Raw genomic sequence first — 27,465 nt, 5'->3', positions numbered from 1 at the left:
TCTCACAAATGTACAGTAGAAGGGTTTTTCATGCCGTGATATATATATATAGAACAGAAAAAAAGAAACAGAAACAGGGACAGAAAAGAAAAGAAAAACACTCAGCAATCCGCACCCCACCCCGCCGCCTGATTGTACTCTTGCCTCACCTCCGCCAACCCCCTAACCACTCCCACCAGAGAATCAGCCCAATTCCGCGGCCTGCTTTCCGCCTCCAATTCCGATCCCGCTCTCCCAACTTCAACTCCAGCCGCTCTATCCGCCTCCGCCCTGGCCACCCGAGCTTCCTCCAGCCCTACCATCTCGCCATCCTTCGCCCTCGCCAGCACCGATCGCTTAATAACCGGCGTGAAAAGCTCTAGCCACATCGCTTCGCTAAGGCCACAGGCGTGCTCCTCATTGTAGCGCGCGTACCACGTGGCTGTGATTGGCTCGAAGGGTTTCTCCATGATGTAGAGGAGGGGCCAGGTGATGAGCCAGAGTTGCAGGAGGACGCAGACCCACCAGACGAAGGTGTTTGTGCGCAGTTTGTTGATGAGGGCGGGGGAGTAGACGGTCAGGTGGGCGTTGTGGGTGTGTATTTCTATGCAGATGTGACCGCGGTAGTTGAGGGAGCGTATCAGGGTTGTGATACCCTTCTGGATGGCGCCGTAGTCCCAGGCTTCCCAGGTGCGGTGGAAAGTGAAGCTGGAAAGGAAGGGATGTTTAGCTTTGGGGGGGGGGGGGGACATTGAGACATATCTCCTTCCATGTATCTTGCAGGATAAACAAGTAAGGGTACAAGGGAAGCGAAAACTCACGACTTAACTCGCGTCTTATCTTCGCAGTACCGCTTGCACCACTCCTCCAGATCTGGTTCTCCACTGCCGGTCGTCAACCCCTGAGCCTCCTCGAGCTCCGCATCGGTACCAGCAACAGCAAAACCTCCACGCCTGCTCCTGTGATGAACACCTTTGCTTTTAACCCGCACACCGCGACACGTCTTCTTCCAATCTTCAATTCTCGCAATGTCCACAAACCGACACCGACGCCCTGGCCGATCAACATCCGGCAAGACGGAGTTGAGGCAGTTTATGCGAAATTCAAAATCCACCACAGTCTCCTTTGTGGTGTTCGTGTGGTGGGATTTCCTGTTCCGTCCATAGCTCTTCACGGACTCCGTATGTATGCCCTTGACAACGATAATGGGCACGGGCGGGCGCTGGGTTTGATATGTAATCAGTTTACAAAGCGCTTCGGGATCCTGCGAGAGTTCTGGCGATAGGGTCACTGTGTAGGTCTTCTTGGCGCGCGAGGAGGACAATACTCGCCCGCCGGGGACTTCGTAATCGCTTACTAGACGGGCTACAGAGGAGAGATTGTTGCGGCCAGGAGTGCTGGTGACGTTGGGTTGGATGAGAGCTATAGTGTCATCTTCTGTGTATGCTGGGGGACTATCTTCTGGCTCAAAGTGTTCATATGATTGGAGAGAATGAGCGGAAGCTGAGGATGAGGGGACCGAATCGTCCCTGTAAGGGCGGGCGACTTGTGGAAGACCCATGGGTTCAGAGGAAAAGTGAAACGAAAGAATGGGGATCTCGAAGATATGGAAGGAGATCTTCAAAATCAATCGACGGGGCTAGAGGGCAAGATATAACTTGTCCCGTCACAACAAAAACGGTAAATGATACTGCGTGAGTATCCTGTGTCCTGAGGATACCCTGATATCGGTAAGACAGCACGGGTGTAGTCCCGTTAAACTATGGCACAAATAATTCCTGGAGGAAAAGCAAGTCAAGAATGATAAGAAAGACAAGAGAGACAATCCTTCACGAAAGGCGCTGGAGAGAAAGCAAGCATGTCCTTGCCCCTCGTCGCAGACTTTCTCGCCGGCTCATCCGTTGAAGGCTAGGCAACCAGATTCTCAGCCAACGCTAACGACTTGCCATTCTCTGCGGGCGAGACAGCGAACTCATTCCTTGTTCGATTTGGCGCATCAATTTCTAACCTCTAACCGCACCATCGTATCGATACCAGGCTCACGAGCCCGGCCATGCTTGGGCAATGACTGGACTGGCTTCTTTGCTTTTTGCCGGGTATATTCATGGCTTGGCTTCAATCACAACACCGCCGGGAGCGCAGCGGCACGAGGATTGTCTTCAAGCTTTTGGGGGGGGGGGGGGGGGGAGTGTGTCAGCGAAGGCTCCTACATGTCGTTCTGATCCAGGGGGAGTTCCCCGAACATTCCTGGATCTGGTCAGAGATAATCTTGGTAATGTAATTGCTTTGGAGGAACATGGATACACAACTGACGGACGATATCTACTCTGTACTCACCGTATCTGCTCAACCACGCAAAGGAGACATCAAGATTAAACTAACCAACCCCCTTTAACTAACAACTAGGTAAAAACTGCTCAACAAAATGAGATAATGCACGATGAAAGAACAAAGAACTTCATTTCTGACAAATATGGCAAAAGGACAAAGGCTGGTTTGGGATATGTTAGAAACACCAGAAATTGACGAATTGTATATTTGAAGAAAAAAACAGAAAAAAAGAGGAGGGAAGGAAAACTAATAATATTTAACATGAGAGATGTCAATCAACGAATGCTAGATAAATAGTGTAATAGTATATGACAATGGAAGATAAAGTAACATGTCTCGGGAGAAGAAAATAGGAGGACGCTTTCTGTGATGTGATGTAAACCTCCCATGCCAATTATGAAAAACACGGAGAGCACGAAAAGGAGGATGGCCGACGTAACGATCGAATCATCAGCTGAAAGAGCTCGGTGAACAAATCATTGTAGTTACGAGCTCACGCATTGCGGAGTATACATATCGCCAGAGCAGAAGAAAAGAAAAGAAAAAAAACAAACAAACATGCTAGCGGGGATGAGATGCGTCAAAAAGGTTGTCAATCACCCGCAACGGCTACTTCTCGACTATCCCATATCCGTCTAATGAGTAGTTCCGCTTCATTGGGTTGATATGCGGCATGCCCATCGCCACCGCCAACGCCACCGGCGCCGTCTTCATCGTCTATCGGTTCTTCGTACACGTTTCCATCTGCAAGAACAATGGCAACCGAGTTGAGTCGTTGCTGCTGATGTTCCACATCCAATCGCTCAGCGGGCTCATCTGAATAGTTGACGTGGACGGTATCCTCCGAAGTCCTGAATCGTACCTGGCTGGATGATTTGGGCAACCTGCTGATAAACTGGTGGTTGACGGCGGGGTCGGAGTCGACATTTCGCGATGAAGGTGGGCGAGAAAGGGCTCCGTTGGCGACGACGGGGTTCTGTCCGCTGGACTGGGTTTGAGGGGTATTGCTGGATTTCGCATCCGCCCCTGCCATCTTATCGAGCCTGAGCAAGCTTTCCGCGATGGGAGATCTGAAACGGCGGACTACTGAATACTCTGTAGTGAATTTATCATAGACCTTGCGGGCACGTTTAACTTCGCTCTCGGGATTTATGCCTGTAGTTCCTCCCATTCCCAGCAATGCCCTGCGGCCGTCTCTTGCATGGTCCCGAGAGCCGGGTCGAGACTGAGTAGCGATAAATGTGGGTTCCATCGAAGATGGGGCAATGGTTGGGGACGGTCCGGACATAGAAGGATCGGGGGGGGAGGTAGTAAGAGTTGCGGTTCGTTGTAACCATAATTTTTGCTGTGTACGTGAGGGTGGCTCTTGTTGGCGACCGCGAGAGGTAGGCCGTCTGGAGCCCTGCGTTTCTGGGGATGGTGGCGTGTTTGGGTTGTAGTGTGGCAGGAATGAGGACGGGGGTTCAGAATCAGCCATGGCCCCAGTTTGGGAACTGGGGTTGTTTATAAGGAATTTGGATACCCCTCCTTCAATGGAAGATGATGTTCCATGCGGATTGCTTGTTGACGCACTCCCCGCAACAGACCAGGAATCGCGGATACGGCCTGAAGGGAGAGTCGGAAAGGACGGCGGACGAGGACTTCGTTCCACTGCTGGTGGCGTTGCGGTAGCTGACACAGATGATATAGCAGGTGGAGCTTTAGACGAATGCGGTTGATAAAGGAGACGGGTAGCAATATCGTCCTGATAAAGGGATCGTGAATGCTGTCCCTGAGGAGGCTCAGCGCCGGAACCATTGGCGCGTTCTGTAGTGTCCCGCGCGGCCTCTCCCTCAAGATCGCCGCTTGCTTGGGCTGAAGGGGATTTTTGCGCCTGGAGAGGAGACTCGGGGCTATTGTCCACACTCATTTTGGACGTAACCACCGAATTCCGCCTTGTACTTTCCGGAGAATAAGAACTATTATTATCTTCCCACTCGTCGTCGTCGTCCTCCGAAGCCACAAGCTCGAATCCCACTTTCTTTTTCTGCCCCGCTTTATCAACTGCTCCTGTTTTGTTCATCAAAGGCGATTTCCTACCGAGAACCCCTGATATATTCCTCAGTAACGGGGTGGAAAGGTTTTTCCTGATCGCCGTATTAGCCCCTTGGCCCGTCAGCGAAACTGTTGAGCCATTCCAGCGAATGTGATGATGGCCAGCGCGAGGGCTCGATCCGGGAGATTCGGGCGCTGATTTTTTGCGTTGGTGGTGTCTTAACGCAGGTGCAGCATGTGTGTCACCCTCGCCTAGAAGATTGTGAGCCGCAGCAAGTCTCTGCAACCTATTTATGTTTTTCAGTGACGGGTTGCGCGCATGCATGTGTGAGCGGTGCGAAACAACCACATGTGGCCGATTATGTTTGTGGGTCGATGTTTTGTGATGCGAAAGTGTCGGGCCTGTTTCAGCGGAAGGCGATCGAAGTGGATCTGACGATGCTCGCTGCGAGGACGCTGAATGTTTAGTCGGGGACGACGTACTGTGTGACGGCATATTGGCGACAAGGAAGAGCGAATCAGAAGTGGTTATTTGCCTGCAGAAGCGCTCGTCCTGTTCCTCCTGATTCCTGCAGACGTCATGGATCTCGCCACGAAGATCGGTTCCGATGGGGCTAGCTGCAGGAGGATGCGGCGCAATTCAAAGGCGCTCGTGGGGAGCAATCGATTGTTCCGTTCGCGATGGATATAGGCGTGGTTGGGAGGTAATTGGAAGATTCTGACCGAGATGACCCGTTGGGAGTTGCAGGCGAAGCTCCAATCGCGACACGGCCTTGACTAGTTAGTGCACACAGGCATAGGCCGCTGGCAAACCAGAAAGAAGCATGACGGATTGACTGGAGAGTGGAAGGGGAAAAATGTGATCCTCGCCACTCTGGAATGAAGATAGCTACAGTTCCAGGATAAACAGTTTTCCAATAAGAGACACATCTCGGCGCAAGATAAGGAAGGAATGGCAAAGAGATCCCGATACTGAAGGCGGTGAGGGTGGTCACGTGAATACCAGCCTGGAGACTTCCAAGGTTACTACTTGTTTTCTATCTACCATTCAAGATACGGATGACCAGAGACAATGGGATTTGTTCTAGCCCTTCAAATAAACAGGCTAGATAAAAGGAGCTATTGTTGGTTCTTCTATGTCCATTAGACCAGTAGTACACATGTAAATGACTTCCCATCCAGACGTTCATAAAAACAACTTAAGTTTTTGGCATATCTCAGAAAATCTCATGCACAGAAAAATATAATATAACAGAGACAGTGAAAACGTTTTCTTCAAAGCAATTGGATACGGTTCATCGGGGAGCCCCATCAGATCAAGTCAACCAAGCAGGGAGAGAAAAGGGCGGGAGAAGCCACATTGGGTATCAAATATGGCACGCAAAGAGGTGCGCAAGGAGAATACAACCAGCGCCATGAGTGGAAGGAAGGTCAGATAAGGAATAAAAAGTTTCATATGTCTATCAAGGGTGTTTCTTTAACCGGATTCGGGGTTGCATGTTGCTGTTGGTGGGGTACGTACGATTGCTCCACGGTCGGCGCCATGGGGACGAAACTTTGATAGACGGGATTTCCAAGTGGTGCCATGTATTGGGGACCTGCTCCGGAGTCTGGCTGTGGCCAATTATTATGGGGTTGGGAGGGCTGTGCTGCGCTTGGTGGTAGGGAGCTGGGGCCTTCTTGTGATTGGGGCTGGGCTTGGAAATGTGCAGCGGAGGACATTTGCTGGGCGTTATAGGCTACAGGTTGTGGCTGATGAGGTTGAATCACATCTGAGGAAGGATAATAGGTAGGTTGCGAGTGGTTCGACCGCGGGGTCGGTTGGGCTGTCTGGAACTGAGAGTCCCTTCGCATTGTCGGCGACGGAGGATATGATGGCTCCGGTGCAGGAACGTACTGTGGTGCTGTGCCAGCATTAGGGTCGTGGCCCACGGGAATAGTCACTCCCTGTGGGAGATAGTAACCAGCTGGCCCAGTTGTGCCCGCCTGTTCGGCCTGTCCAGCTTGCGAAGGTTCTCCTTGAGGCATTGGATGGACGTGATATTGAGCTGGATTATGTGTAGATTGCGGTGATGCGAGTGGCTGGTAATGATTTTGGGCGCTGTTAATTTGCGTGGATTGCGAAAGCACACCGGCATGCTGTTCGTTGCCAGGTCCGGCAGACAAATGGCGCTCAGGTTGGTGGTATTGGCTCGGAGGAACAGTATTGTCTACAGGCCCCGACCCAAAATAGAAGTTCTCCACACCCCCCTTATTATCTGGTAGGTTTGTTGGCATGGATGGATATATATTTGAAGCAGGTTGGCTGGATGGTAGATAGTTGTAGGTGCCCAGAGTGTGTTGTGCGTAGGTGTTTGAGAGACGGTCTTCAAGCATACGATCATAGTACCTGACGACTGTTGATAACTTGGCATGGAGGTCGAGAAGGGTATCTAAGATTTGGTTAGCAAAGGACCAGAAAAATTCGCTTGTAAAACATACCATGTTTACTCATTGTTTCCCCGTAAGTACGCGCTAGTTTAGGTCTTAAGGCCCCTATGCTCTCATATAGTTCTTGTATTTGTGGTTCTCGCAGGATCGTGCCAGGAGGCTGATGTTGTAACCTATCAACTAGTGTGGCAAACAAATTAATATTTTCTGCTTCAACAGCAGTAAGCTCGTAGTCTTTCTTCGGCATGAGGGCGGTGGACATGGCAGTGGAAGTAGATGAATTTGCTACAGTCGTGCTTTTCAGAGCAGCTGAGTGCTTCTGCTTCTGCTCTTCCATATCTTTCAACGAAGCTTGGATGGCAGCTCGCAAATCTGGATCATCATCTTCCAAGGAATCCCCATGTAGCCCGTTTGCTTCGGGCACCTTCGGCTCAGGTTTCTTTAATTCTGGTATAGCCGATTTGGTCTGTGGGACATATCCAGCACCAGTATGAGCCTTTACCTCTTCAAGGCTCATCTGGAGAGCACGTTTTAGGTCCTCATCGAAGTCCGACTCGGCTCTCCCACCACGAGGTTCCATCGGAGCTACGGAGGGTTTGGAGCTCGACGCAGGTTTGAGTCCGGATCGATTTGATGAGTTTGCAGGATTAAAAGATTTCGATGTTAGCTTAGCATAGCACCCGTCATCGACTCTTACGGCTTGCATAATCCCTAGGTGAGGAAGTGGAATGCTTTTGCTAGAACACTGCGCATCAAAAACGCTGCCGCAGTTCCGGCAGTGATGTTTCCGGTTAGTGAAAGTAAAGGCAGTTCGACAACGCATACAGACGTCCGAATCTATCCACTCTGGAGGCTTTGGGTTGGTTAAAATACATATTTGTCGAGGTCATAATAGCCCTGGTTGAATTACTTACGGCGCTGCTGTCAAGCATGCTGCTTGCCATCTCTGTCTTCGGCGGAAACTGATAACCTTCTTTTTGCAGACCCCGGTAGGTTTCACCAATATATGGTAGATCAGCGCGGGTTTGCGTAGCCAAAGCCCATGTCTGAATTAATTCTAGTACTTTTGTCTTTACCTCTTCGTTGAGAGTGGCGGGTCCGGAAGCTCTCAGCAACGAGACAAGATTATCCATGAACTCCCGAGAAGCGATCTCCGCGAGAAAGTGGTTTCCGCCATTTTTGACACATGTATCCGTCAACTAGATATCGATTGGCCACGGTAAGCAGACGAAAACAGACAGGCCAGGGCTGGGAAGGGGTAATTGAACCTTTAGGGTTGCCAGTTGCACATTCGGATTCCTGCTCTCTAATCTTCGTTTCAGTGATCGCATAGCATCCTTGGGCTGTACGCTCTTCGATCGGATAACATCTGAAATCTCTAGGTTCGCCGCAATATCCTCTCTTTTGCTAAGTTAGAAACGCGCAGCAATATAGTTACCGCTGATGGAGAAACGTACAGGGATGACGAGGTCGCTTTCTCAACCTGCTCATCGAACGGAGAGGTAGAGGTAAACCAGCCCGCCATGACGACGGTAATCTGCAAATCGAAATTCAGGAACTCTCGGTACGTAGCGGGACGACAGAAGCTATGGGGATGCGAACAGATGTTGATTAACTAGCAGTATTCGTAGAGGGGGATTCACCAGGACGATGGCGGAGGAGAGGAAACTTAAGCTCGGTGTGGATGCCAGAAGTGTTTGATTGCGGTTAGCCACAGACTACTCAGTTCAAACCACTAAGTCAAGGCTCCAAGAGAATCAAGTAAATTTCAACACACGGGCTGTCTTAAGGAGCTGGGTTGTTGGCATGGTTGGAGGTTTCATATAAAGAGTAACGAGGTGGTGAGGTGGAAGCTGTTTGCGGTGGTAACAGCGCTGCCTTGCCTCGAAATATTACCGTACAGACGAGTACTTGTAAATATAGTACGTTATTTCTGCTTAATCATGTGAGCCGCATCAAAATCCAGCCATGTCCACTCGATACAGATGTATGACAACGTTTCCATACGGAACAAGACGGAGTCAAATACCGCCTCCCGCTCGCTGGCTGTGACGTCGTAACACTTCCCAGCGCCGCCTGTGCCAAGACTCCGCCGTTGTTGTATCCATTTGCTCGCTACAGGACCAGGGAGGACAAGAGTGCGACACCTGCGACTTGGGTGGCAGCCTTTTCACAATCACTGCTGTTCAGTCCTTTGGATCTCTTAAGACCCCTTATATCCATCGCTGGGCTCCTATTTTCCCCTCTCTTTCGACGTCCTCTGCTGTGCTGTAGCGGGGTTTGATCCCGCCGCTTGCGAATATCGCGCTCATGAGAATGCGAATCTGCTATTCTTATATACCGGTCCTGTGATATACTTCGTGCAGTGGGGTTCCCTCGTTGTTAGGGATCCTGCGAGGAGACGACTATCTCGATCGTTTCTAGCAGCGATAGGATAATGCGAGGTCAGAACATCATGGGCGGCGAGGACCCATCCCGGGGGATAGGTGCCTCTTCAAGATCTGTTCCGCAAAGCCATTCGAATCATACTGCTGAGCGACTTGAGGATATCACTGCGTCTATGAAAATTGATGAGGGAGCATCCGTATGTGCAGTTTGCTGGCTCCATGACAAAATGTTGAGATATTTATCCGGTGTTAACACGATCTCTTTACCATAGCTGAACGAACTACTCCGCACCTCGGAGGATTCCATCCAAAATTCCAAGATATCCCTAGCAAATGGGAAACTAGATCTAGCCTTCGATGACTATCTCCGGGCTTCAGAAATCACTATCAATGCCATACCCAATCACGCAGATTATTATTATATGAGACGACAACATCCGGGGTGGAATGATCGGTTTATAAAGCTGTTGGCAGTAAGTTTGGGAGAACATGAGACGTCCCCCGAGTTTCAGAACGGCATGGAGCATGCTAATATCTGTAGGCTATTCGATCGCAAGAAGAAACTATGTCGAGCGTGAAGCACAAGATTGACCAAAGCAAAAAGTCCCTCAACGGCCTTCAAACAACTTCTCCCGCTCAGGGGAAGCTCTCCCGGACACCTCCCACCGAAGTAGATTCTGCTTATAGCCCATCTCTCCCTATGCATCGTCGCAGCCAACCCCCAAATGAACCTCCACTTCGCATGCCCAGCCCATCCAACTTCCAGCCCAAGCGGCCCGCATCTGTTACCCCACAAAGTTATTCTATCAGTCAGCCAAACACGGAGCAGAGACCCAGATCGGAGATCCCTCGCAAACAAATTAATTCAGAGACCAGTGCCTCAGATAATCTTGCCCAGAGATTTGCGGAGTTGAGGCGGTCACGCCAAAATAGAAGTTCAAATGCGGCTGAGCAGAATGGCATTCCTCACAGCAGTACATCATCCCAATCATCTCCAGCAGAGCGGCCATTATCAAGAGACAACGCATTAAACTACCCTAACTCAAGACCTCTTGGACCCCGCGATATGGGCTCATCGCAAAGTCCTCCTGTTATACCGCCGAAAGTTCCATTACATGTAGCAAACACCTCACTTCCTCGTTACCCGAGTCCAGCATATAGTCCAGTGTGGACAGTTCCATTGCAACCGCCCTCGAATCCACCCAAGACATCAACTGATACTGCTAACCCGGGTATATCTCTCCAGACGCCGTCTCTCAATGGCTCACTGAGTGACAATCTAAACGGATATAACGGTGACAGCCCATACCGATCCCAAACGCCAAATAGCGTTTACTCGAGGGGAGATGCACCGAGCCGCTCCGCAGACATTCCTTTGCAGCCAACTATACATCCGGATAGGCTGTACGATTATCTTCAAAAGTATGATGTATTACTCATCGATGTCCGTCCGCGGGATAGGTTCGACGCCGGTCACATTTACTCCAAGTCAATTATATGTATAGAGCCGGTTGCTCTTAAAGAAAATGTGTCCGCTGAAGAGCTCGAAGATCGGTTGGTTCTCTCTCCAGAGGTGGAGCAGTCTCTTTTCGGCAGAAGGAACGAGTTCGATTTGGTTGTTTACTATGATCAGAATACGCGGGAGGCGTCCTACCTTGTTGGCTCTCCAGCAGGTAGCAGCCTACCACATCTGCGGGCCCTCTACGACACCTTATACGAATTCAATGCTTACAAGCCCCTCAAGGATGGGCGACAACCTGCTCTTTTGGTTGGCGGGCTTGATGCGTGGGTCGATCTCGTTGGCCCTCACGCATTAGCCACCTCTAAAACAGCTGCCGTTATGAGTTCAATCCATGCTCGGAGGCCAGCCCAGGTCGCAGCCAAACCTCTTAAACGTACTGCTAGCGCAAATTCCAGCTGGGAAGTAAGAAAGCGCAGGTTGCGTGAATATAAACCCCTTAACTCCGAGGAGGAACGCGTCTGGCTCGAAAAAGCTAGGAATGAGGAAATCGACCCTTCCACCTATGTAACAGAGGATGGGGCTATCACGGAAGAGCCTGATGGCTATGATAATCAAGAGCACCCCAGTCCATTTGTGCATGATTATGAAGATTTCTTTAGAAGGTTCCCCGAGCCTCATGATATTAGACAGTCCATGGTTGGAGCACATGCGCAAGCAGTCTCACCTCAAATTCCTTTGCCTGAACCTTCTCTACCTCCGTCACTTCCTCGTCCTACGCCGGCAGTTCCTCGACCCATATACAGCGGCGTGTCTGAGGGTAGGCATGTTCAAGCCCCCCTTGCCCGGCAATCATCCGCGTCTAAAACAGCGTTATATGCTTCAAGTTCACCAATTGACCGCATGAAATTACCACGCACCGGCCTCGTCAACATGGGTTCGACGTGTTATATGAATGCTATCATCCAATGTTTGAGCGTCACCGTTCAACTAACCAAATTTTTTATCGACAATCGATTCCATTCCCAAGTACAGAAAAACTGGAAGGGCTCGCAAGGTATTCTTCCTGGTTTGTTCGCGAACCTCGTAAGGTCGTTATGGAAAAATGATGTCGAGGTTATCCGTCCTACGTCGTTTCGAAATTTTATTGGACGGCTAAATCCCGAATGGGCTGGCAGCCGACAACAGGACGCAAAGGAATTTTTTGACGTTCTCCTCGACTGCCTACATGAAGATCTCAATTTGAACTGGAATAGAACACCGCTCAGGCCGCTGACAACTGAACAAGAAATGCGCCGCGAACAGATGCCAATCGAACAAGTTTCAACAATCGAATGGAATCGATACTGCCACCGCGAATACTCCTACATTTCCTCATTATTTGCCGGGCAACATGCCAGCCGACTTCGCTGCAGAACATGCCGGCGTACTTCCACCACCTACGAAGCATTCTTCAGTATCAGTGTTGAAATTCCGTCATCCCCAGCATCGGGAGCAGGAGACCTCTATCAATGTCTCAATAGCTACTGCCAAGAGGAAATGCTCAGCGGTGACGAAGTTTGGAAGTGCCCATACTGTCGTTCCGAACGCGAGGCCACGAAACAGATCATTCTCACAAGGGCTCCTCGTTTCCTCGTAATCCATTTTAAACGCTTTTCGCTCTCCCGTTATCAGCAAACGCGCAAAATACACACCCCTATCAACTTCCCCATTACCGGCCTAGACATCACGTCGTTTATGGCTCCGCCCATCCGCACCTCATCTGCCCCCAACGGGAGAGCTGATGGGAACAATAAACAACTACAGCCGGAGCTTGCGACCACCCCCCCTTACATTTACAACGCCTACGGCATCGTCCGCCATATAGGCTCCTCAAGTAGTGAAGGGCACTACATATCCCTCGTCAGAGATGACCGCCGTGGATGTTGGCGCAAATTTGATGACCAACGAGTGACAGATTTCAACCCCATGGGCTTGAAACCGGCTGATAGCCTTCAAAATGATCAGGCATACCTTGTATTTTATGAACGAAAGCTAGCATATTAGACATGAACTTGGATCTTTCTTTTTTTTCTCTTTTCTCTAATTTTACTCGATGTATTTTCTTCTCTGGCACTATGCCTTGACATTGCTAGGCTTCGGATTCCCCCATTGGATTTTTCGATAGCTGCTTATTAAATTAGATTTAGGCTTATTAAATTAGATTTAGTTCTCTCTCTGAGCTTTATATCCTTATTTTACTCCACCATTTTAACGAACCTTGTTTTGCAACTCGCCTTTGTTTAGATTAAAGAATGAATTTTGCTTGATGTTTCGTGTTTCTCAAACCTAATGTGACTCGCCGTGATGGAATTTCACAACCTATTCCGGCATTCCTGTTGAAATTGGGTATACGTTTGTACTATTAAACAGAAAGAAATAACAATAGAGGCAGAGATGCCGCTACAGGAGGCGCATTGTATTTTATGTTCATTCTGACACGAACCCTTTGGGACATCTCACATCCACATCTACATCCACATAGCAGCCATTCCGAAAGCCACAACCCCTGGCAAAGCAAAGATCCCGACCTCACCATTCCCATCTTTCAACCCAAGCAACGCGCCTACAGCCGAACTCTTCTTCGGAACTGCATCGGCTCCCGTGGCTCCCGTGGCATTATATGCCATAGAGATATTCGTATCTCGAGTTACGCCCATGAGCGCCAGTCCTGGTGCGCCATATTGCAGGTTGAAGGAGATGGTTTGTCGGCCGTTTTTGGCATTGAAGCCGGGGATTGCTGCGTATTGTTCCCCGAGTTTGTCGATGATAGAAACATCAGAGAAGGAGCCAGCATTGAGGTTGAGGTCGTAGGTATACCTGGACATCCAGATACAACGCGCGTCAGTGAAATGAGGGAGTGAGGTGTTTTAAAGGTCACGGTTTTAAGGAAGAAACAAGCAAAAGGAAAGAAAATAGAAAGGAAAAGATAGAAAAATATTATGTAGGGAGAGAAAGAAAAGGAAACTTACACTCCTGGAGGCAAATCGCCGATATAAAGAAGCAAATAATTTTCTCCTGGCTGTTCGAAATCCATCCACAAATCCTCTGAACGAATATTTTAGTTAGCCATGTACACTTTTATTACGAACAGCCAACGGGGTATCTAGATTTGTATAATATGACTTACGGCCTGTAACATCCCGACTAGAGGTGGTCTCTATCTCCCGTCTGGCTCTCCCCCCACAATTTGTGGAAAAGCCACTTTTCGGGCGGCGCGTGGCACAGTCCCACCCAACAATCTTCAAAATGTAGGACCTATCCGGGCCACTGGCTCTCTTCCCGATGCCACTCAGATAGCCCCCTTGAATATTCTGTTGCCAGGCCGGTACACATATGCTTGTCCCCCGCTTGGGATTTCCTCCCTCTTTCGAGTTCGCTGTACATTGCCGGGTCAGAGAAGATATCCAGAGAGTTGTCTTGGAGGTTGGGTCAAAAGGAAAACGATTGTTTACCAAATGGAAACTCATCACATGTAAGCTGGAAAGGGTGGTTATTGCTCAGCTGGCTGGCAGAAAAGTCTATAAATTGATAATACTGATTACAAGGCGTATTCGGATTCGCGGGATCGCAATCTATATTTTCTGGTTCTGTATTTTAACTATACATCAGCGACGAAGGTGCCAAGAGGATTGATTGCGAGGGTCTCTTGGAACTATACTGCAAAAGTCGTCAGGGCATTTCTTCGATCTATTATCAGCTCTGGTCTTCTTGTCCGGCTCATACTTCAATTCCATCTCTTCCGTGACGCAGCCAGTATAATCCTTTATACCTAGCGTATTTTTCAGATTAGTTCATTATCTTTAATATATCAGATGTTAACCGATGAACAGGGTAATTACCGTCACACATGCTATTTAGCACCTACACAGATATTCATCAGCAAGATATTCAAAAGGAGGAAGCATATCTCAAGTTTCTCGTACCTCCCTATTATCAACGCAAACCCCCCGCAGGCCCCCCTTCCCATCAGATACCTGCATAATTTTCTCCCTAAATCGCATCCTTACTGTGGGTGGATTCCCTGGCGCAGCCTGTCGCGGTCTCTTAGGAACAGAACAACGAGACGAAGTTGGCGTGGTCGTTGACTGGGTTTTTGTTGAGGACGACGTAGTCCTGCTGACTGAAGTCCGAGTCATAGTGATCTGAACGGGTGTCGAGCAGCTTCCGTCAGATCCACATTTTCCTCCCTGCGGACAGCAGTTTATCGGACAGCAGAAGGTTCCCAACAAGCAAGCACCCGAGTAATCTGGACAACAAAAATGCGTCTCTGGCCAAAAGTAGTATTGCGAGCCGCAACATTCGGCACCAGGGGGTTTGCATTTTGAAGGGACATTTGGACACGGTCCTGCCGACAAGTTAAGGAGGCGGAAAAAAATATTGGAAAGAGACACAAAAGTTGAAGGGAATAGAAACAGACAGATGAAATTAATAGCTTCTGCTACCCTAGCAGCAAATTAGGAGAGGGTATCTGGAAGAGAGGGAATTAAAATCGCCATACCCCACAAAGGATTTATGCATCGCGATCCCTGACGCTTTTCTAACACTGCGTCTCCGAGTGCGCCCGGAGACCTAGCTTTCAAGGGAGCTTCTTCGAGGCCAGAGACCAGATTTAAGGTGAAGCCAAAGTTGTCTGCTTTCACGTATGTCTTTCCATCATGAAGAACTTCTTGCGCCAGCACGGGTAGGGCAGCAAAACAAAGAAACAGAGTGTAAACATATGACTGTGCAGCAACCATGTTGCAAGGAGAGAAAAAAATTACTACTACCATCACAGTGAAAGTATGTATGTTCCAATGATAGATATTTAATGCAAATTCAAGAGAGGTCTGATTAAGATTAAGTTTATGGAGGGCGAACGAAGGGCAGGAAGGTCAGAAATGTCCATCTGTACCTCGAGATAAACGGGATATAATTAATATATGTAAAAGGCATTCTCTGGACGTATAGCCACCCTCTGACGAGAAAGTGGCTCCTTATGGCAGAGAAATATGGCGATCATTCAGAGAGCAACCAGGGCTTCTCGAATGGCCGACTTGGGCTGTGTCTGTTTCGCCCCCGCCTTGCAGATCCCCCAAAACAACCTCTCTCTTCAATAAATGAGCCTCGCATTTCCAGGCTGGCTGCCGAGCGAAATCCTTGTCATGACAGGTCGGCGTCTCCGATATGGTTGTCACAAACACGGCAAAGAAGATGGACATCCACTGCGGAACAGGGATGTTAGACGGGGAAGCAGATATGGGTATGCATGCAGGGGCTCTGGGAGAACATGTCGGAGTCAACACAGCTGTTCGTAATTTGGCACTTGGTCCCTGGAGCTGTGGTGGGGTGGATGACAGGGAGATGGAGCAAGGAGGTCAGAGCGTCGATGACTGTTGAGCACTGCCCATTTCCCCCTGCCAGATGGCTATCGCTACAAGTGAGGCTAACATCACGGCCTGGATCCAGCAAAGTTCAACTGCTCTATTCAGATGTATCAGTGCAAATTACAAAGGTCAAGAGAAGCAAAGAGTGAGTGCGGGGAACTGATGGTTTGGAGGCAGACGTTGAGTTAACCATTTAAGCTTATTTAACGTTTCCAGAAGCAAAGAGCCCCATTTCACTTCCAATACAGATAACACACCACATTCTGCGGCTGAAGATCCACCTACGCTTCCCCTCTCCCCAGTTTTTCTTTCATATACGAAACAGAGTGCTATGTACTCCGTACAGCCCCTGTTGATTGCTGCCTTCCGCTTGACCGTTGTCAGCAGGCTCTTGTCCATCAGCAAGACAACCCTCAGTATCGCGACAGCCAGTACATCCATTTCTGCATTACCATTCCATAGCCGAGTGACCATCAGCTTCGGAACGAGAAAGGCTTTCCCGGCCCGGAGCAGACGTGGAGGATATGGAATAGGCCTGGTGAATAGCATCCCGACACTCATTGGAGAACATCTCTCTACCATTGCTTGCAAGCATCAATTTAATAGTTATTCAACAATCCGGCTCGCCCATGATCACCAACTCCCCGGCACTATTATCACTGACAATACTTGTCGCTGGTGCTTCACAGAGTGGTGATAATGAGGGTGAAATCCCCCCGTCAATTGACAAAGGATAATAATCCAAATTGCCCTCGGAAGACAGATTTTCCCAACCCTTGCTCAAGCAGTTAGTTCTCTTTTGACAGCCCCAATGGAAATCATCAACAAATACACGCCTCATGCGCCACGGCATGCAGGGCTACTTACATATCTCACGATGTGGCAAAATGCCTACAAACAAGCTGATGGGTGTTGGAAATTACCAATCCCAATCGCAGACTATGAGATGCCATGTATCATTTCAAAATACACCCTTCCTAGCCCTTCACTCACCACTAACCCGTAGAGAAATTCTTCGACAAGCGCATCACCACCGCAGACATCTGGATCTGGATCTGGATCCTATCCATCGTCCTATACAATGACATGGACAACCCCCCTCCCGGAAACCTTCACGAGGGATCCAGACGGCATAATTGCTAAGATGGACAAATATTCCGTCCTATTATTGCCCATGCGCTGGCGGGGAAAAAAGGGGGGGTTTCCTGCGTTCACCGCTCCGGATCACGGGTCAGTTCGCCAACCTCCAGCGCACCAGCATATACCTCTCTTCCGCCCGTCGTCACCAGCAAGCGGATCCGGGACGTGGGCCACGGACGAACTCAGAGTTCAGAGCTCCCTGTAGGACACATACCGAGGGGCTATGATGATATTTGAGTCCGTGGAAGGACCAGCGGCGAAGCATCTTCTTCTGCTCCTGGCGTCTGGGTTATATGGCGGCGACCGTTGGGCGATGGTGGCGTGGGAGAGGTCAGATATATGCAAGCAAGCGGCGGCGGAAGAATCCGCTTTTCCATCATGGATGGCAACATAATAAATAATATATGTACTGTACCGGTAGGCTTCGTGCTACTGAGCACCTTCTTCTATTCTCAACAATCAGAATTGCGATGAAAACTCTTCATATCCATTTCCTTTCTTGTTATCTATCTCATCTTTCATTATCATTGTTATTAGTCTTGCATTTCTAAACATTACTACTATTCTTGTTCTTCATTTATTATCATAGTTGTCTCTCTCACACCTCCTTCCCTCCCATCCAATAATTCAATTTAATTTGCTTTTTGTTCAAAAAAAAAAAAAAAATAGAAAAATAAAGAAAATAAAAGAAAATAAACAAATAAACAAGCTACGAACTCACAGAAGCTCTAAAAAACAAGTTGGTCAATCAAGAAAAGGAGAAGCGAAGGAGTAACTCCATCTGTATAATTAAGTCGAAGAGTAGAGGAGAAAAGATCAGGGCAAAGCAAACCAGAAGAAAGAATTTAACTCCATTTTCTGAGAACCCTCGCAGCATTGCAGCAAAAGTTTTTGGTTATGTTGTACGAAAATGATATTGATAGTGAGAATGAAAATGAAAATGAATATAACAATCAAGACATTTTATCAATCAGTAACAATTACAGATAAAAAAGAAAAACAGTAATTCACCACCGTCCTACATTACAAAAACTACAGCTCATCATGTCCGCTCGGCTCGTCATCTTCACCACCAGGAGCCCCGCCCTCAGAGCCATACAACTTGCTCGTAATCGGGTAGGCAACGCTGGACAGTTTCTCCTTCTGCTCCTCGAAGTCCTCAGTTGAGGCCGTCGCGGCGTTCTCCTCGAGCCACTCGGTAGCTTCCTTGATGGCTTCCATGAGCTGTAATTATCAGTCGTTAGCTTCTAAATGTTTCACAAGGACAATACACTGTGGATAATGGATTTGGGATAGGAAATGACCCGGGGGAGGGGGGAAACATACCGTCTCCTTATCATCGTCATCAATCTTGCCACCGAGCCCTTCCTTATCATTTACCTGGTTCTTTAGGCTGAACGCATAATTCTCTAGAGCGTTCCGGGCCTCAACCTTAGCCTTCATCGCCTTATCTTCCTCCGCGAACTCGGCGGCTTCAGCGACCATGCGGTCGATCTCTTCTTGTGAGAGGCGGCCCTTGTCGTTGGTGATGGTGATGGATTCAGCTTTGCCGGTGCCCTTGTCGCCGGCGGTTACTTTGAGGATTCCGTTGGCGTCAAGTTCGAAGGAGACCTCAATTTGGGGCACGCCTCGGGGAGCCGGAGGGATGCCGGTTAGTTCGAATTTGCCGAGGAGGTTGTTGTCCTTGGTCATGGGGCGTTCTCCTTCGTCTGGTGGGAGTTGTTAGTACGTTGTCTTTCTTTTTGCTGCAAAAAGTATTCGAAAGATTGGAATTAGGGAAATGTAACGTACAAACTTGGATAAGGACCACGGGCTGGTTATCAGCTGCAGTAGAGAAGATCTGGGACTTGCGGGTAGGGATGACAGTGTTACGGGGGATGAGCTTTGTCATGATGCCTCCAGTAGTCTCAATACCAAGGGTCAAGGGGTTAACATCCATGAGAACGATCTCAGAGGCACCTTCGTCTCCAGAGAGGACACCACCCTGGATAGCAGCGCCAAAGGCAACAGCCTCATCAGGGTTGATACCCTTGGAGGCCTTCTTGCCGCCAAAGAACTCCTCAAGGAGTGCCTGGACCTTCGGGATACGAGTGGAACCACCGACGAGAACGATATCGTGAATTTCGGACTTCTTAACCTTGGCGTCCTTGAGCACCTGCTCGACAGGGCGGAGGGTTTTCTTGAACAGATCCATGTTCAATTCCTCGAACTTGGCGCGAGTCAGGGTCTCGGAGAAGTCCTTGCCGTTGTGGAAGGCCTCGATCTCAATACGGGTGGACATTTGGGAAGAGAGGGTACGCTTGGCCTTCTCAACCTCGCGCTTCAGTTTACCCATGGTCTTGAGGTCCTTGGTGATATCGACGTCGTTCTTCTTGTTGTACATCTTGACGAAGTGGTTGATGACACGTTGGTCGAAATCCTCACCACCCAAGTGAGTATCACCGGCAGTGGCCAGGACCTCGAAGGCGCCATTATCAATGGACAAGAGGGAGACATCGAAGGTACCTCCACCGAGATCGTAGACGATGATCTGGCGCTCATCGCCAGTCTTGTCCAAACCGTAGGCGATAGCTGCGGCGGTGGGTTCGTTGACGACACGGAGAACATTGAGACCGGCGATAGTGCCGGCGTCCTTGGTGGCTTGTCTCTGGTTATCGTTGAAGTAGGCGGGTACAGTGACGACGGCGTTGGTGACGGTCTTTCCAAGGTAGTTCTCGGCGATCTCCTTCATCTTGCCCAGGACCATGGCGGACACCTCCTCAGGAGTGAAAACCTTATCCTTGCCGTTAACCTCAACCTTAACCTGGGGCTTGCCATCCTTGTTGACAACACGGAAGGGGAAATGCTTCATGTCCTTTTGGGCGTCTTGGTCATCGAATTTCCGACCGATCAAACGTCTTTAAATAGAGAAAAAGAGAGAAAAAAAAAAAGAAAAAAAAAATTAGTTCAACAAAACTAACATCCAAATGACAGAAATTGGCAGAAAGATACGTACTTGATATCAAAGATTGTCCTCTTCGGGTTCGCAGCGTACTGATTCTTCGCCGCGTCGCCCACCAACCGCTCATCGTCCGTAAAGGCCACGTACGAAGGAGTAATTCTGTTTCCCTGGTCATTGACGAAAATCTCGACTTTGCCATTCTGCATCGCTCCGACGCATGAGTATGTCGTTCCCAAATCGATGCCAATTACTGCGCAAAACGGAAGAAAACACACAAAGGTTAGCAAATGCAACTAACAACTTCGGCACCTCTTTCCTTCTTTCTTTCTTCATTTCTTCATTTCTTCACTCTTGTATAGAATAAAACCTTCTACGGGGAATCAAATCATACCGGTGCCATAATCCTCCTTGATGGGCACTTGATCATCCCCCGCGTGTGCCGTCCCCAGCAGAGTGAGGGGTGCAATGAAGACGAGGAGGAGATAGAGGACCGTTGTCCAGGCGAAGGGCGAGGACGAAGCGTCCCGCCGCGACATTCTGGACATGGTGTCTGTGTGTATGTGTGTGTTCGTGCGAGTGGTACGAGCTTAGTTTTCCTTCCAGAAGGGAGAACCAGCTTTTAGTGAAGCTATCTATTGCTCTCTCGCAAGGGCTTCTTTCCGTCTTCTATCTCAACGGGGGCGGAGAAGGGGGATGTTTGAAAGAAAAACAGAAAGAAAAAACAGCAAACAGCTCAGAAGGGGTATCTTCAATGCAGGGAAATGCTCAAGACTCGTAGCTTAGCTGTGCTGAGCTCGCCCTGGAGAAGGCATATATGAGAGAGAGGGAGAGAGAGTGTGAGTGAGAGATAGTGAGAGTGAGTGAGAGTGAGAACGAGGTCAACGGAGATCGACAGATGTGGTTTTGTATGCTCCTTCCGCTTTCTTCTTAACAGTTGGCCTTTTCAGAGGCTGCCCACTGCCCGCGCTAGTCTGCTTCGGGCCCTAGCGCCGCGACCCCTGCCACGCCCCGTGCGGCTGTGGCAATTGCGCGCTGGCCGTTGAGGGCGATTCCGCCGCCGCTGGCTGGCTGGGCGCCCGTGACTCAGCACGGTGCCGCGCTGCCGCAGGGGTTCTGGTGCCTTCCACCGTGGAAGTAGGCCGCGCTTGGGCGTGGCGATAGACGCACGGTGGAAGGGGCTGCAAGGGGTCGATACAGCCGCTGATTGAAAGGACACTTTTCTACCTGTGTACGGGAGAGCAAGGCAGGAGATGAGACGGTGACTGTGACTATGACTGCGAGCCTTGCCGCCTTGCTGTGGACAGGTTGTCCACTTTGTGTGTTTCATTTATTTCTTTCTTTTATTTTATTTTATTTTTTTTTTTTGTGCGGGAATTCCTACGTAGCTGTTGGCTTGTAATCAGCTCTGTTCCCTGTGAACTTGCATAGTACTAGTAAAAGCCGTATGGTGCCATGACCTCATTCCTAGATGAGATGGGGAATGCCCTTATACCTTGGGGGAATAAACCTTATCGGGCACCCAAGCGTTCACGCAATCAATTCATCCAAGCGTCCATCCATCCATGGATCTATCATTCGTCGTGTAAAATGTAAAAGGAGAAAGGGGACCATTTCCATAGCCCCAAACCATAACAAAAAAACAACAATAAATCACTCCAACAATCCGGCCGCAACAGTCTCCCCCGCAGCCCTCAGCACAACCCTCCCAGGCGCTTCCAGCGGAATCGCCTGCTCCAGTTCCACAACGATCCGCGCAACGCCTCCAGGCCCCACGATCTTCGGCCGTTTCTTCACGGCCATCCCGCTGCCCTTGTCCAGCAGCGCAACCAGCCGACTGATGCGCCCGGGCACCTGTAACCGGCCGCGATGCACCTCGATGTGCATCGGCGTCAGATGATCGAACGCCAGCACCTTCGCCGTGAAAGACGTCACGTTCTTCACCGGCGCGGACGGGCTGCACAGAATGTCCCCGATCCGCACGTGTGTCGGGTCGATGTCCGTCAGGTGCAGCGTGACGTTCTGCCCCGCCACGCTCCACTCGCTGGGCGCCTCGTCGACCGCCAGGCTCCGGACCGTGCATGTCTCCCCGCTGGGCATGGTGGTGAGCTGGTCGCCGACCTGCAGGTGGCCCGCGTCGAGGCGCCCGGAGATGGAGAGCGGGTTCTGCACGCCGCCGCGGAACACGTCGGCGATGGTCATGCGTAGCGGCTTGTCGAGCGCGTACGTGTATGGCTCGGACGTGTCGAGTTCCTCAACGAGCGTCCGGCCGGTGTACCAGCTGGCGTTCGTGTCGTGTGCGCGCTGGGCCACGTTGTCGCCCCGTAGCCCCGAGCAGGGGACGAAGGAGATGTTTTTCGCCTGGAAGCCGGCTGTGGTGAGGAAGGAGGCCGTCTGCTGTTGGATCTCGTCAAAACGGTCGTGCGACCACCCGGCTGCGTCCATCTTGTTCACTGCAACGACGATCCGTTGCACGCCCATGCTTCGGACGAGGAGGGCATGCTCTTTCGTCTGGCCCCTTAGGCCCGATTCGAAGTTTCCGGTCGTGGCGTCAAGGACTAGCACCGCAAAGTCCGCTTGGCTTGCTCCCGCAATCATGTTGGGTACGAAGTCGCGATGGCCTGGCGCATCTAGGATCGTGAAGTTGGTGTTCTCCGTCGCGAATCGGTTGGTTGCTATATCGATCGTCACCCCACGTGCCCGCTCCTCTGACCCCTGGTCAAGCACCCATGCCAGTGCAAACGAGCCCTTGCCTATCCTATCGGCCTCCCTTTGGTACCTATCAATAGTTCGCTGGTCAACCGCCTTCAGTTCGTAAAGCAGTCGTCCCATCAGTGTGCTTTTCCCAGCATCGACATGGCCTATGGAATCACAATGATATCAGATGGTTAGCCTCGATCTCCCATCTTCATTGTAGCCACGTTTCTATTGGATTCCATACCGATGACAACAAAATTAGCGGCTTTTTTCCTCTCCGTTTTGCGATATTCGGCCAAAACATCGATATTCTTGCTTTTGACCTTCGCTGTCTCCTGGATAGACAGCTCCCCAATGCCTTCCACCACATCATCATTCTTTCCTGGTGACGATTTATTCGCAGTCGTCCGTTTTGTTTTATTCTTATTGGAATTGCCTATTAATTTTTTACGCACAAGCGGTAAAAAAAAATGAAACACCACAAAATGGTTAGGCTTCTAACTTTTCATACTTCACTTCTTTAAACTGTTTTTCACTTCTAACGCGTGTTTGCTGCGACTGTGCGAATACTGAACAAACCTTTAGCTGACTCCCGTGCCTTGATGACAATATCGTCCGGGCTTGGTTCTGCAAAGTCAAATGCTTCAGTAAGATCCTGACCAAAGAATCGCATGACGTCGATGTTATGTGAGATGGGGTTGGGTATGAAGCCGTCATCACGGTCACCTCCATCTTCAGCTCCTCCCGCGCCGACAAGGACCAGGGCAAATGCTGAAGGTTCCGCTCGTAGGTTAGGCAGCTTCGAGGGGCGTTCCACTTCCTGCGCCGTGCTTTCTCCAGACAGCGCTGCTGTGGCTTTTCTCTTTCCATTCGGAGGAACGCCAGGCACCATGGTGGTAGATTCCGGCGTGCCCGCAACATCAGGACTAGCCCGGAGCGGCTTCTTGAGCGACGACCAGTTCAAAGCATCCTTCCCACTCCGCAATGGCAGATGGATGGAGCGGGCTAGCAGAGCTCCTTGTGCTTTCCCGTCAACCGCTAACCTATCCAGCAGCGAGACACGGGACTTCCGCTGTTGATTCTGAGTGCCCTCGGATGTCTCACTGCCAGTAACCACACCACCACTGACAGCTTCCGCCGCAGCCTTCCTCTCGCTCTCTTTCCTCTTGCGCGCAGCTAGCGCGGCAAGTTTCGATACCTTCCCCGATGTCTCTTGCGCACCACCAAGCAAGCCCAGTCGAGGGTAGAGAGGTTCGATTAGGATGTCAGCTCTGCGGCGGGTGGGGATATTCAGCCATGGCGAATCCTTGAAGAAGTCGGCAGCGGAGAAAGGTTCTGGACACATCGGGACGGGGTATGGAGATGATGATGGAGCGGTTCCTGGAGGGACGAATTAGACAAGGGGACCTCTTTTCTTTTCTTTCTTTTCTTTTCTTCTGAATTTTCTTTCTGTTTATTTCACCAGAAAATTCAACAAAAGGAAGAAACTATTCGCTGGCGTTGGATCAGTTGGTTGGGAGCGGAAAAATATACAACAGAGCAAAAGATCGAACCTAGGAGAAGAGGAACATACGCTTTTGAATCGGATATTCGCAATATGCAATCCGCCCACGACTTCCCCAACAGCCATATATTTATATATATGAAATAGGTTTTCCGACCCCTTCGCCCTCACATAGAACGATAGGAATGTGTAGTTCCCGTAGGAAAAGAAGTAAAGATAGCAATTTAAAAAAAAGGAATCTACTTACCCTTAACCTTCACCTGCTGCTGCTGCTGCTGCTTCTTTGGCGTTTTCGGCGTATATTTCTCTACCCACACACAATAAAAAAGATCTCCAATAAGCAACTCCACACGCATTTAAAAGAAGAGAGAGAAATCAAAAACATACTCCGCAGGAACCCCACCACCTTCTCAACGTCATAGTAGTAATACCACAGCGCCTCCCAGATCTCCTCGTCGGACGCGGGGACGGGCGGGGTGTCCGTATCTAGCAGCTGGCGCACCTGTGCGGAGCCCTGCTGCATCTGCTCGCGGTCTTCAGGGGTCATGTCGTTACTGTCATTGTCGTCGTCGGAGGCGAAGTCATCGTGGTCGTATGCGATGTTTTTGACACGGTTGCGGGACATGGTGGGATGGGCGGGGGAGCGTTAAAAGAGGCGGGGGAAAGGATGAGGTGAGAAGGGTAGAGGGGGATGGGATGGTTAGGTTAGGTGACGGAGCGACTGGATGACGAAGGGTCTTCTTTTGCTGGGATGATCTGATGCAGATGAGTTGCCATGTATATATACGTGTCTCGATACTGTCGTGCTAGGTCTATGTATTCCAGATCAGACAGGGTGGTTGGCGTCGGTGGTGAAGCAGCATCGACTGCAATGATGCAAGTTGCTTGGCACCACGACGCTGCAGGGCCAACAACGCATTGATGAAATACTAGTATACTATGCAAGTCATGAAATATCCGTCGGCTCATGTTCTGTGAAACACTGTATAATCTCCAGGTTTGATCCTTCTGGCCACTTGAATTGCTCCGTGTTGGCATCTAACCCTTTCAAGTTGATATACTGTATCTATACTGAGCAAGGCTAGGATGGATGCTCTAGTTATTATCTTCAAGAAACACTGAGCAGCTAGATAGAAGAGAACGTATGAATGCACAGCATGCATAGAGAAACAGCATCAAAATGCAAGGTGCCCGGTAGTTATTTAGTTTGTTCAAAGATTCCCCATATTACGTGCGAGTATTTGGATGGGTGTTATATTTATCAGAAGATATTTCGCTGGCAAGAAACAACAAACGATACTAACCAATGCAGAGTACAGTAAACCATCCCTCTTTCTTCCATCGGGATACTACTTCTACTGCTCCTAGTAGTCGTATGCTTTCTTACCCATTCCGCAGCGTATATCCAAGCCCACACACCCGCTTTAACCCCGTTTCCACCGCGAACAGGAATGAATCAGCAAGCGGTGATTGGCTGAGGCACCTAGGCAAAAAGATTTCCTCATGTCGACAAGGGAACAAAGAAACGCCAGCTTCTATTGTACATGTACATTGTGTCTGGTTTCTGCAGGCGGAGACGAGAGAGAGAGAGTGAGAGAGGGAGAGAGGACCGTCCTGGATTCTGGATACTACGAATATCTCGTGGAGCTCGTTCGCATCGCATCACTCTCAGCCGCATATGAAATAATGATCCGATATACGGAGATAAATATTGACAAGGGGAATAAGCAGCCAAAGGCACCGACAACCACCGGTGGCGCTGCAGGGTCCTATGGTAATGCTTGAAGACTGGAGTAATAGTAAAAGAGAGAGTAATGGTAATGAGATATTTCTAGAGAGCATAGCCATATTTACTCGTTGTATGCTTGAAACACACATACAAGAGTGCGCTTGGCATGCTCAAGAAATAAATATCTTCCCGGCCGCCGCTGGATTTTAAATCAACTTATTTATTAACCGCTAGTATTTCTGATTTTGACCTTCGGGCCTTGGGTTTTTTTGATTATTGTTATTAGTGAGGAGTCTTTCAGTCCTGCTTGTGATATTTACCAATTGTTCTATTTGCTATTTTTGCTGACTTACCGTCCCAAATCCTCATCAGCCTCGCCTCTTCACCTCCAACCTCAACAGCTCCCAACACACTCACTCACTCACGCGCATACGCTCGCTCTCCCTCTGTCTCCTCACCTCCTTTACTCTCGCCGTATCCTCGCCTCTCGTCCCTGGCCACATTATCCAGAACGAAAAGACGTTCTCTCGCACCATGTCTGACTCGAAGGAATTGACCTTCAAGGAACTCGCCGAGCACAACACCAAGAAGGACCTATATGTCACCATCCATGACACAGTCTACGATGTCTCCAACTTCGTCGATGAGCATCCGTACGTTTGCCCTTTTCCACTGAATTCCTCTCCTCAATTCACTATCTTCCCACATCCTCCCTCCCTTTGCCCTTGTTGGATTCAATTGGAGTGGGTCGGGGAAGAGAATTTGCATACCTCTCTCCAGTTGAACCTCGACCTGCCTCCTGATGCCATTTCTTATATACTTCGTCTTGATCTTTTTTTTTTGTGCAGTCTACATTCATTTATCCATACAAATCTGCAAATCCACCACATACAAAGCTAACTATCTCAACAACAGCGGCGGCGAAGAAGTCCTCCTCGATGTCGGCGGTCGAGATGCCACCGACGCTTTCGAAGACGTCGGCCACAGCGACGAGGCCCGTGAAATCCTAGAGCGTCTCCAGATCGGAAAGCTGAAGAGACTAGTGCGTTTGGTTTTTTCTTTTGTCTTCCTCCCTTGCCCTTTCGGAACCCGCAAATTATATATATGTACACGTACACAACAAAAGAAATAGGATAAACCATAATCTCACCCCATCCCATCCATCCCATCCTCCTTTCCTCACATCCCCGAAAGCTCAGAACCCTAAACCCCAACATTCCAACAATGGCTAACCATCCCCCTCCCCCAATGATAAACGCTACAGCCCGGCGACCCCGTCGCAAAAGTGCAAAACCCCGTCGTCTCCTCCACCACGGGCTCGAAAGATGTTAGCGGCTTTGGCGTCGGCCTGTACGCCATCCTCATCCTCGTGGGCGCCATTGGATACGGTACCTATCAATATATGTTACAGAATGGCATGATTGAGGCATAG

At 49.7% G+C, this 27,465-nt stretch overlaps 10 protein-coding genes across 10 annotated transcripts; 3 read left to right on the top strand and 7 right to left on the bottom strand.

Annotated features, from left to right (window-relative positions):
- Positions 1–101: 101 nt before the first annotated feature.
- On the bottom strand, positions 102–1,540 carry HCBG_05952 (uncharacterized protein; the record flags this gene model as incomplete). The annotated part of the gene is made up of 2 exons (XM_045433001.1): positions 102–687; positions 801–1,540. The coding sequence occupies 2 exons, from the start codon at positions 1,538–1,540 to the stop codon at positions 102–104; spliced, it is 1,326 nt and encodes a 441-aa protein (XP_045286169.1).
- A 1,362-nt stretch (positions 1,541–2,902) lies between these two features.
- On the bottom strand, positions 2,903–4,840 carry HCBG_05951 (uncharacterized protein; the record flags this gene model as incomplete). The annotated part of the gene is made up of 1 exon (XM_045433000.1): positions 2,903–4,840. The coding sequence occupies one exon, from the start codon at positions 4,838–4,840 to the stop codon at positions 2,903–2,905; it is 1,938 nt and encodes a 645-aa protein (XP_045286168.1).
- Positions 4,841–5,796: 956 nt separating this feature from the next.
- On the bottom strand, positions 5,797–8,494 carry HCBG_05950 (vacuolar sorting-associated protein; the record flags this gene model as incomplete). Its single annotated transcript, XM_045432999.1, has 5 exons — positions 5,797–6,776; positions 6,826–7,627; positions 7,689–7,973; positions 8,043–8,175; positions 8,232–8,494. 5 exons carry the CDS (start codon positions 8,297–8,299, stop codon positions 5,797–5,799), a joined length of 2,268 nt encoding a protein of 755 aa, XP_045286167.1.
- A 735-nt stretch (positions 8,495–9,229) lies between these two features.
- Positions 9,230–12,878, top strand: HCBG_05949 (ubiquitin carboxyl-terminal hydrolase; the record flags this gene model as incomplete). Its single annotated transcript, XM_045432998.1, has 4 exons — positions 9,230–9,358; positions 9,434–9,634; positions 9,703–12,809; positions 12,830–12,878. The coding sequence occupies 3 exons, from the start codon at positions 9,230–9,232 to the stop codon at positions 12,664–12,666; spliced, it is 3,294 nt and encodes a 1,097-aa protein (XP_045286166.1).
- A 252-nt stretch (positions 12,879–13,130) lies between these two features.
- On the bottom strand, positions 13,131–15,398 carry HCBG_05948 (uncharacterized protein; the record flags this gene model as incomplete). The annotated part of the gene is made up of 6 exons (XM_045432997.1): positions 13,131–13,479; positions 13,632–13,707; positions 13,790–14,038; positions 14,321–14,431; positions 14,784–14,804; positions 15,161–15,398. 6 exons carry the CDS (start codon positions 15,396–15,398, stop codon positions 13,131–13,133), a joined length of 1,044 nt encoding a protein of 347 aa, XP_045286165.1.
- A 360-nt stretch (positions 15,399–15,758) lies between these two features.
- On the top strand, positions 15,759–16,762 carry HCBG_05947 (uncharacterized protein; the record flags this gene model as incomplete). The annotated part of the gene is made up of 4 exons (XM_045432996.1): positions 15,759–15,901; positions 16,108–16,170; positions 16,242–16,563; positions 16,715–16,762. The coding sequence occupies 4 exons, from the start codon at positions 15,759–15,761 to the stop codon at positions 16,760–16,762; spliced, it is 576 nt and encodes a 191-aa protein (XP_045286164.1).
- A 928-nt stretch (positions 16,763–17,690) lies between these two features.
- On the bottom strand, positions 17,691–20,916 carry HCBG_05946 (dnaK-type molecular chaperone bipA; the record flags this gene model as incomplete). Its single annotated transcript, XM_045432995.1, has 5 exons — positions 17,691–18,389; positions 18,492–18,874; positions 18,957–20,062; positions 20,161–20,356; positions 20,498–20,916. The coding sequence occupies 5 exons, from the start codon at positions 20,649–20,651 to the stop codon at positions 18,198–18,200; spliced, it is 2,031 nt and encodes a 676-aa protein (XP_045286163.1).
- Positions 20,917–21,049: 133 nt separating this feature from the next.
- HCBG_05945 (uncharacterized protein) lies at positions 21,050–21,433 on the bottom strand (the record flags this gene model as incomplete). Its single annotated transcript, XM_045432994.1, has 1 exon — positions 21,050–21,433. One exon carries the CDS (start codon positions 21,431–21,433, stop codon positions 21,050–21,052), a length of 384 nt encoding a protein of 127 aa, XP_045286162.1.
- A 323-nt stretch (positions 21,434–21,756) lies between these two features.
- Positions 21,757–24,929, bottom strand: HCBG_05944 (elongation factor Tu GTP binding domain-containing protein; the record flags this gene model as incomplete). The annotated part of the gene is made up of 5 exons (XM_045432993.1): positions 21,757–22,964; positions 23,045–23,236; positions 23,380–24,180; positions 24,552–24,611; positions 24,692–24,929. The coding sequence occupies 5 exons, from the start codon at positions 24,927–24,929 to the stop codon at positions 21,757–21,759; spliced, it is 2,499 nt and encodes an 832-aa protein (XP_045286161.1).
- A 1,638-nt stretch (positions 24,930–26,567) lies between these two features.
- On the top strand, positions 26,568–27,465 carry HCBG_05943 (uncharacterized protein; the record flags this gene model as incomplete). Its single annotated transcript, XM_045432992.1, has 3 exons — positions 26,568–26,686; positions 26,949–27,075; positions 27,298–27,465. 3 exons carry the CDS (start codon positions 26,568–26,570, stop codon positions 27,463–27,465), a joined length of 414 nt encoding a protein of 137 aa, XP_045286160.1.

Source organism: Histoplasma capsulatum (assembly GCF_000150115.1).
Source record: "Histoplasma capsulatum G186AR genomic scaffold supercont2.8, whole genome shotgun sequence".
In the NCBI taxonomy this organism is placed as follows: Eukaryota; Fungi; Ascomycota; class Eurotiomycetes; order Onygenales; family Ajellomycetaceae; genus Histoplasma; species Histoplasma capsulatum.
This window is presented reverse-complemented; position numbering and strand designations above follow the sequence as displayed.